Here is a 10,143-nt window from a genome sequence, read left to right as displayed (position 1 = left end):
TTGCGGGATCTTGGTTCCCAGGCCAGAAGGTCAGTCCCGAGCTCCTGTGGTGGGAGCTCTGAGTCTTCCCAGAGGTCCTCATCTCAGCACCAAGACCTAGCTCTATCCAACTGCCTGCAAACTCCAGTGCTGGATGCCTCAAGCCAAACAACCAGTAAGATAGGAATACAGCACCACCCAACAAAAAAAAAAAAAAGAAGAAAGAAACGACAAAAAAATATGTTACAGATGAAGAAGCAAGGTAAAAACCTACAAGACTAAATAAATGAAGAGAAAATAGGCAACCTACCTGGAAAAGAATTCAGAGTAATCATAGTAAAGATGATCCAAGATCTAGGAAAAAGAATGGAGAAAATACAAGAAACATTTAACAAGGATCTAGAAGAACTAAAGAGCAAACAACCAGTGATGAACAACACAATTACTGAAATTAAAAATACTCCAGAAAGAATCAATAGCAGAATAACTGAGGCAGAAGAATGGATAAGTGACCTGGAAGATAAAATGGTGGGAGTAACTGCCAGGGAGCAGAATAAAGAAAAAGGAATGAAAAGAATTGAGGACAGTCTCAGAGACCTCTGGGACAACATTAAACACCCCAACATTCGAACTATAGTGGTTCAGAAGAAGAAGAGAAGAAGAGAAAAAGAAAGGGTCTGAGAAAATATTTGAAGACATTATAGTCAAAAACTTCCCCTACATGGGAAAGGAAATAGTCAATCAAGTCCAGGAAGCATAGAGAGTACCATACAGGATAAATCCAAGAAGAAATACACCAAGACACATATTAATCAAACTATCAAAAATTAAATACAAAAAAAATATTAAAGGCAGCAAGGGTAAAGCAACAAATAACATACAAGGGAATCCCCATAAGGTTAACAACTGATTTTTCAGCAGAAACTCTGCAAGCCAGAAGGGAGTGGCAGGACATACTTAAAGTGATAAAAGGGAAAAACCTACAACCAAGATTACTCTACCCAGCAAGGATCTCATTCAGATTCGATGGAGAAATTAAAACCTTTACAGATAAGCAAAAGTTAAGAGAATTCAGCACCACAAAACCACCTTTACAACAAACGCTAAAGGAACTTCTCTGGGCAGGAAACACGAGAGAAGGAAAAGACCTACAAAAACAAACCGAAAACAATTAAGAAAATGGTAATAGGAACATACATATCGATAATTACCTTAAATGTAAATGGATTAAATGCTCCAACCAAAAGACATAGACAGGTTGAATGGATACAAAAACAAGGCCCATACATATGCTGTCTACAAGAGACCCACTTCAGACCTAGGGACACATACAGACTGAAAGTGAGGGGATGGAAAAAGATATTCCATGCAAATGGAAATCAAAAGAAAGCTGGAGTAGCAATTCTCATATCAGACAAAAAAGACTTTAAAATAAAGACTATTACAAGAGACAAAGAAGGACACTACAAAATGATCAAGGGATCAATCCAAGAAGAAGATATAACAATTGTAAATCTTTATGCAGCCAACATAGGAACACCTCAATACATAAGGCAAATGCTAACAGCCATAAAAGGGGAAATCGACAGTAACACAATAATAGTAGGAGACTTTAACACTCCATTTTCACCAATGGACAGATCATCCAAAATGAAAATAAATAAAACACAAGCTTTAAATGACACATTAAACAAGATGGAATTAATTGATATTTATAGGACATTCCATCCAAAAACAACAGAATACACTTTCTTCTCAAGTGCTCATGGAACATTCTACAGGATAGACCATATCCTGGGTCACAAAGCAAGCCTTGGTAAATTTAAGAAAATTGAAATCATATCAAGTATCTTTTCCGACCACAACACTATGAGACTAGATATCAATTACAGTAAAAAAAATGTAAAAAATACAAACACATGGAGGCTAAACAATACGCTACTAAATAACCAATAGATCACTGAAGAAATCAAAGAGGAAATGAAAAAATACCTAGAAACAAATGACAATGAAAACACGACGACCCAAAACCTATGGGATGCAGCAAAAGCAGGTCTAAGAGGGAAGTTTACAGCAATACAATCCTACTTCAAGAAACAAGAAAAATCTCAAATAAGCAACCTAACCTTACACCTAAAGCAATTAGAGAAAGAAGAACCAAAAAAACCCAAAGTTAGCAGAAGGAAAGAAATCATAAAGATTAGATCAGAAATAAATGAAAATGAAATGAAGGAAACAATAGCAAAAATCAATAAAACTAAAAGCTGGTTCTTTGAGAAGATAATTAAAATTGATAAACCATTAGCCAGACACATCAAGAAAAAAAGAGAGAAGACTCAAATCAATAGAATTAGAAATAAAAAAGGAGAAGTAACAACTGACACTGCAGAAATACAAAGGATCATGAGAGATTACTACAAGCAACTATATGCCAATAAAATGGACAACCTGGAAAAAATGGACAAATTTTTAGAAAAGCAAAACCTTCTGAGAGTGAACCAGGAAGAAACAGAAAATATAAACAGACCAATCACAAGCACTGAAATTGAGACTGTGATTAAAAATCTTCCAGCAAGCAAAAGTCCAGGACCAGATGTCCTCACAGGCGAATTCTATCAAACATTTAGAGAAGAGCTAATACCTATCCTTCCAAAATATAGCAGAGGAAGTAACACTCCCAAACTCATTCTGCAAGGCCACCATCACCCTGATACCAAAACAAGACAAAGATGTCACCGAAAAAGAAAACTACAGGCCAATATTTCTGATGAACATAGATGCAAAAATCCTCAACAAAATATGAGCAAACAGAAACCAACAGCACCTTAAAAGTATCATACACCATGATCAAGTGGGGTTTATCCCAGGAATGCAAGGATTTTTCAATATGTGCAAATCAATCAATGTGATACACCATATTAACAATGTGAAGGAGAAAAACCATATGATCATCTCAGTAGATGCAGAAAAAGCTTTTTTTTTTTAGAAAAAGCTTTGGACAAAATTCAACTCCCATTTATGAAAAAACCTCTCCAGAAATCAGGCATAGAGGGAACCTACCTCAACATAATGAAGGCCATACATGACAAATCCACAGCCAACATCATTCTCAAAGATGAAAAACTGAAAGCATTTACTCTAAGATCAGGACCAAGATAAGGTTGTCCACTCTCACCACTATATTATTCAACATAGTTTTGGAAGTTTTAGCCACAAAAATCAGAGAAGAAAAAGAAATAAAAGGAATCTAAATCGGAAAAGAAGAAGTATAACTGCCACAGTTTGCAGATAACATGACACTATACATAGAGAATCCTAAAGATGCCACCAGAAAACTACTAGAGCTAATCAGTGAATTTGGTAGAGTAGCAGGATACAAAATTAATGCACAGAAATCTCTTACATTCCTATACACTAATGATGAAAAATCTGAAAGAGAAATTAAGGAAACACTCCCATTTACCACTGCAACAAAAAGAATAAAATACCTAGAAATAAACCTACCTAAGGAGACAAAAGACCTGTATGCAGAAAACTATAAGACACTGATGAAAGAAATTAAAGATGATACAAACAGATGGAGAGATATACCATATTCTTGGATTGGAAGAATCAACATTGTGAAAATGACTATACTACCCAAAGCAATCTACAGATTCAATGCAAACCCTATCAAACTACCACTGGCATTTTTCACAGAACTAGAACAAAAAATTTCACAATTTGTATGGAAACACAAAAGAACCCGAATAGCCAAAGCAATCTTGAGAAAGAAAAATGGAGCTGGAGGAATCAGGCTCCCTGATTTCAGACTATACTACAAAGCTACAGTAATCAAGACAGTATGGTACTGGCACAAAAACAGAAAGATAGATCAATGGAACAGGATAGAAAGCCCAGAGATAAATCCACGCACATATGGTCACCTTATCTTTGATAAAGGAGGCAAGAATACACCGTGGAGAAAAGACAGCCTCTTCAATAAGTGGTGCTGGGAAAACTGGACAGCTACATGTAAAAGAATGAAATTAGAACACTTCCTACCACCATACACAAAAATAAACTCAACATGGATTAAAGACCTAAATGTAAGGCCAGACACTATAAAACTCTTAGAGGAAAACGTAGGCAGAACACTCTATGACATAAATCACAGCAAGATCCTTTTTTGACCCACCTCCTAGAGAAATGGAAAGAAAAACAAAATGAACAAATGGGATCTAATGAAACTTCAAAGCTTTTGCATAGCAAAGAAAACCATAAAAAAGACAAAAAGAGAACCCTCAGAATGGGAGAAAATACTTGCAAACGAAGCAACTGACAAAGGATTAATCTCCAAAATATACAAGCAGCTCATGCAGCTCAATATCAAAAAAACAAAAAACCCAATCCCAAAATGGGCAGAAGACCTAAATAGACATTTCTCCAAAGAAGATATACAGATTGCCAACAAACACATGACAAGATGCTCAACATCACTAATCATTAGAGAAATACAAATCAAAACTACAATGAGGTATCACCTCACACCAGTCAGAATGGCCATCATCAAAAAATCTACAAGCAATAAATGCTGGAGAGGGTGTGGAGAAAAGGGAACCCTCTTGCACTGTTGGTGGGAATGTAAATTAATACAGCCACTATGGAGAACAGTATGGAGGGTCCTTAAAAAGCTACAACTAGAACTACCATATGACCCAGCAATCCCACTACTGGGCATATACCCTGAGAAAACCATAAGTCAAAAAGAGTCATGTACCACAATGTTCAACGCAGCACTATTTACAGTAGCCAGGACATGGAGGCAACCTAAGTGTCCATCGACAGATGAATGGATAAAGAAGATGTTGCACATTTATACAATGGAATATTATTCCGCCATAAAAAGAAAGGAAACTGAGTTATTTGTAGTGAGGTGGACAGACCTAGAGTCTGTCATACAGAGTGAAGTAAGTCAGACAGAGAAAAACAAATACTGTATGCTAAACATATTTATTGAATCTAAAAAAAAAAGGTTCTCATGAAACTAGGGGCAGGACAGGAATAAAGACACAGACGTATAGAATGGACTTGTGGACACATGGTGGGGGAAGGGTAAACTGGGACAAAGTGAGAGAGTGGCATGGACATATATATACTACCAAATGTAAAATAGATAGCTAGTGGGAAGCAGCTGTATAGCATAGGGAAATCAGCTTGGTGCTTTGCGAGCACCTAGAGGGGTGGGATAAGGAGGGTGGGAGGGGGACGCAAGAGGAAGGGGATATGGGGATATACGTATGCATATAGCTGATTCACTTTGTTATACAGCTGAAACTAACACAACATTGTAAAGCAATTATACTCCAATAAAGATGTTAAAAAATATATACAGTATCACTACCTCCTCATCCCTGTTACCCCATTCTCGTTTACCCCCCTTTTTTTCCATTCTTTTCACACCTGTTCCCTATAGGTAACCAGTCTCCTTAGTTTCTGATTTATCTTTTCTGTATTTCTTTTGCACATACGGGCAAAAGCAGAATGTTTTCTTATATTCCTTTCTTTCTTAGCCCAGCATTGTATAGATAAATCTTTTGTGGTTTGCATTTTTCTTTTAGCAGTATGTCTTGGCAACCACTTTATATCATTTCACAGAGTTCTTCCTCATTTTTTAAAATAGCTGCTGAGTATGCCATTGTATTATATACCATAAATGTATGAACACTTAGGTTGTTTCCAATATTTTGCAATTACAAACAGTACTGCAGTGAATAACCTGTGCATATGTATTTTTCCATTGTTGGAGGTGTATATTCAAGTGAATAGCACAGATCTTTCTTCCCCTCCAATCCTTCTTTCCTCCAGGGAACCAAGAGCTGTGCTGATGTTATTGCCCATATAATGTTTTCTTTCTTAGCTCTACGTTTGAAGTCTGTAATCTCTGACAATAAGCACAGATTGTGGTCAAGTGTACACTTTCTGAGAAAGCCTTCACTCCCTGTCTCAGCCAATAATTTGGGTGGCACCCCCAGCCTTGTACTACAGTAGTGGTTTTCAACCTTGTCTGAACATTAGAATCACCTAGGAGCTTTTAAAATACCATGCCTAGGAATGCTCTAGGTAGATTCTGCAATTAATGCAGGATCTCTGGGACCCAGGCACCTATATTATTTTGAAGTGCCCCCAGAAATTCCAACGTGTGGCTAAAGTTGAGAACCACTGGTTATATCCTTGAAATGTTACAATAATCTCCTGGCCTTCACCATACTGCCTGTGATTTGAGCCAGCTGCAGGAGTGTATCCTAGATGATTAGGAGGTGCTCCACTCAGAGAATTCCTCATTTTTACCTGGAGAAGAGGTAAATACCTGCTGGCCTAATTTCAGGAGGATCTGTAGAAGTCTTTAATGAAACAGAAGTTCAGCCTAGCTAAAAAAGTTCTTTCTCACATAGAATCTGAATGACAGGTACAAGTTGCTTCAGGGCGAGAAGGAAGAATATTAAATTTCCCTTTCTCCCCTTCAACACACAAATATGGGTACCTTCCTTTGTAGTTGGTAGTATTAATAAGACTTTGTAGGGAATTCCCTGGTGGTCCAGTGGTTGGGACTTCACACTTCCACCGCAGGGTGCATGGGTTCGATCCCTGGATGGGGAACTAGGATCCTGCATGTCGCATGGTGCAGCCAAAAAAAAAAAAAAGACTTTGTAAAGCAAAAGTCGACCAATAACACTGTTTATCATCAAATCAAAGATGCCACAAGTTATAAGACACATGATTATCTTATCTTAGTGATTCTTAGCACTAACAAACCCACTGGTAAATATGAGATATAATCAAATGTAAGATATATCCCTATTTCAGAGATTTTTAAATGTGGAAAAGTGCACATATTAGAATTGATGAAATACAGTAGATCTTTAGCCTAGACTTCTTTGAACTCCATGCTTGTAGGATCACTTCAATTTCTCACAGGCTCCTTAAACTCAACTTGTCCCAGTGGGGTACTCTTCATCTACATTGCCAAAGCTATTCCTTTTCCTGCATTCTCTACTTGGGCAAATGGAACCACCAAACTAGAAACATGGGAGTCACACCAGCCTCCTGACCTTCTACTTTCCACATGCAAAAGGTCTTTCCCATTCAGTCAGTTCTGTCTGGTACCTCTCTCGAATGCATTACCTAGGTCTTCCTCAACTCTACAAGATTGCTGTAGTAATCTCCTAACTGCTTTCCACCCCTCTAATCAAGCCCCGCTCCACACTGTCCTTGTTTTCTTTCTTTAAGCATCAATCTGATCATATTATTCCTTGCTTAAAAATCGAACAAGGGCTTCCCTGGTGGCGCAGTGGTTGGGAGTCCGCCTGCCGATGCAGGGGACGTGGGTTCGTGCCCCGGTTCGGGAAGATCCCACATGCCGCAGAGTGGCTGGGCCCGTGAGCCATGGCCGCTGAGCCTGCGCATCCGGAGCCTGTGCTCCGCAATGGGAGAGGCCACAACAGTGAGAGGCCCGCGTACCGCAAAAAAAAAAAAATCAAACAAGATGAATACTCCATCCAAAAAATAGACAGAGGATATGAACCGGTCACCTCACAGAAGAGAAAAATACACACTTATACATGTGAAAAGCTGATCATCCTTATTAGGAAATAAATGTAACAATGACATTTTTTCACCCACCCAGTTGGCAGCGTTTGAGAGAACTGATAATAATGAATGATTACAAAGGTGTGCAGAAATACTCCTACATACCATTGTTGGTAGTACAGTATTTGAGATGCATTTTGGCCACGTTTCGGATATGTGAAGGAATGCAAACTGCCTGTTAAAAACCAAAATTCAACCAAGTAAGTTTGAAGATCTAATTGGCATTATTAAACTAGATGGGCAGCATCCCATCTAGTAAACAGAAGGGCACTCTGAGGGATGTACAAAATGGAAGCTTTTTATAGGAAGAAGGGTAGGGTAAGGGAGTTATTAGCAAAAGAAAAGAAAGGATTATTTTTAGGTCAAGAGACCTTCTTTCTGGGAGGAAGGGAATGGCAAGGGTTTTATCATGCAGATTGCTCCTTCTGGGGGGTGTTGGGTGGTAAGCAGAGGTGGAGAGGGCCCAGGAGACATTACCTCATTGGTGCTGAAAATACCAGACTAGCCAATAAAGAGTACATTTCTGGTGAAGGTTTGAAACTGCATTTCGATCAGGTGTTAGATCTAGATCCATTTGGGGCCTGTGGTTTTCTCTTTAACATATCTAATTTCTCTGAGCCTCAATTACTGCACTTGGTCAAATGGGGCCAGTAGCTACTCTAATGTTCTCAAGGAAATGAGATAATTTTTTTCTTTTTTTTATAAATTTATTTATTTATCTTTGGCTGCATTGGGTCTTTGTTGCTGTGCGTGGGCTTTCTCTAGTTGCAGCGAGCGGGGGCTACTCTTCCTTGCGGTGCGCTGGCTTCTCATTGCGGTGGCTTCTCTTGTTGTGGAGCACGGGCTCTAGGTGCGTGGGCTTCAGTAGTTGTGGCACGCAGCCTCAGTAGTTGTGGCATGCAGGCTCAGTAGTTGTGGCACACGGGCTTAGTAGCTCTGCAGCACGTGGGATCTTCCCGGACCAGGACTTGAACCCGTGTCCCTTGCATTGGCAGGCAGACTGTAAACCACTGTACCATCAGGGAAGTCTGGAAGTGAGATAATTTAGGGGAAAGTAGTAATAGCTAACATTTACTGGGCACTTGCTGTTCTAAGTATTTCATATGTGTTTACTCATTTAACCTTCACAATAACCCTGTAAGAACTACCCCCGTTTTACGTATAAGAAAACTGAGACACAGAAGATAAAATACTGCCCAAGGGGTGAAGTTAGTACTAAGAAAGGAGCTGGGATTACTGGCTACATAAGAGGCCACATAATCTACATAAGAGGATCTAGCTCCAGTCCTACGTTTTTTGCAGCCAACCTACGCCCATCTTTCCTTTTTGTCATAGCCCACAGCATCCATAGTCAAAACCTGTTTATACAGAATTTGCCCATTCGCTAGTTTCATCAACTAGCCTCTAGTAGCTTTGGGTATCTCGTCACAGTTCTGTCTGATTGAGTTCCAGGGAACTCAGCCACCTCCCATTCCAATTCACTTCCAGGGTCCGGGTCAACGCTGGGTACACGGTAAATCCTTAGATAAATTCTATCGGACGTTTCTATGGGATCGATGTCATACCTTTACAAATGTGAAACAATTCTCACGAGACTGAGACAGATACACGATAACTAGGCTACATACAGGGCGAGTACCGCCTTGTCGCGTACAGCTGCGCTCCACACTCGAGCTCTGGGGCCAACCGTTCCTGCTGTGCTACTTCAGGGACTCGGCCGGAACCCTTCCGGCGGCAGCTGAGGCAGCCCGCCGGGACAACGCCGCTGAACGCACAACACGGGAAGGATTAGTAGTCTAACTATGTGCCTAAATTCTCTAGCTCACTTACATGATCCGAGGGAAAACAGCCCCAAATTCTTGCACTTTTAAAAAAAACCTGAGTGACGATAGCATTTTTATCCATTAAAAAATATCATAATCAAGTGATTCCGAGAGAGTTTTTTTTTCTTTTTGGTTAGGCATATATATGGACAGCCCACTTGAAAGAACAAGGAAGGCGAGGGAAGAAAGCGGAAGCCGTGGGGTCTTCTAAACCAGAAAGTCTCCGGAGCTTGTGCCAGGCTCTTTGCGGCGTCACCCAGTTAGACGCAGGTTTTGGAAGCGGTTGGAAGAGAAGGTGTCGTTGCTGGAGCTGAGACCAGACGGCCAGAGTCCTCAGGGATGAACCTCGAGTTACTGGGTGAGGAGGACTATGGCTGCTTCTTAGAGAACCTTTTGGTCCTGGAAAGGAGGGAACCCAGGCGGAGGGGACTCAGGCTGCAACATTAGGGACACAGTTCTAGATGCATCTTTTTGGGCGCCTTGATATGGAGCAGCAACAGGGAGAGGAAGACGAGCTTCTGCCTGAGCGGAATGCATTGCTTCTCCCGAGGCTACTTTGCAGTTCAATTGTGAAGCGTTAGGGAAAGATAGTTTGTGACTTAGTTTCGATTACAAGGATCACAGGTGCTGAAGTAGCCCAGAGCAGGCAGGACCAGAGTTACTGGGGGAAGGAATCTGAGGAAGTGAGGCTTGAGGTAAAGCTTTGAACACT

The 10,143-nt window shown here is 40.1% G+C and overlaps 1 protein-coding gene across 4 annotated transcripts in view; it reads left to right on the top strand.

Annotated features, from left to right (window-relative positions):
• Positions 1 to 9,635: 9,635 nt before the first annotated feature.
• Positions 9,636 to 10,143, top strand: part of RBBP5 (RB binding protein 5, histone lysine methyltransferase complex subunit) — a 36,067-nt gene continuing 35,559 nt past the window's right edge. For 2 of the 4 annotated variants that reach the window (XM_019918279.3, XM_019918278.3), the window contains exon 1: positions 9,636 to 9,789. In XM_019918279.3, coding sequence (XP_019773838.1) covers positions 9,771 to 9,789 — 19 coding nt within the window. In that variant the 5' untranslated portion in view covers positions 9,636 to 9,770. The remainder of the gene's footprint in view (positions 9,790 to 10,143) is intronic. The other 2 variants (XM_073802177.1, XM_019918281.3) reach the window with 2 other exon arrangements.

The sequence above is a fragment of the Tursiops truncatus genome, chromosome 1 (assembly GCF_011762595.2).
Source record: "Tursiops truncatus isolate mTurTru1 chromosome 1, mTurTru1.mat.Y, whole genome shotgun sequence".
Lineage (NCBI taxonomy): Eukaryota > Metazoa > Chordata > Mammalia > Artiodactyla > Delphinidae > Tursiops > Tursiops truncatus.
This window is presented reverse-complemented; position numbering and strand designations above follow the sequence as displayed.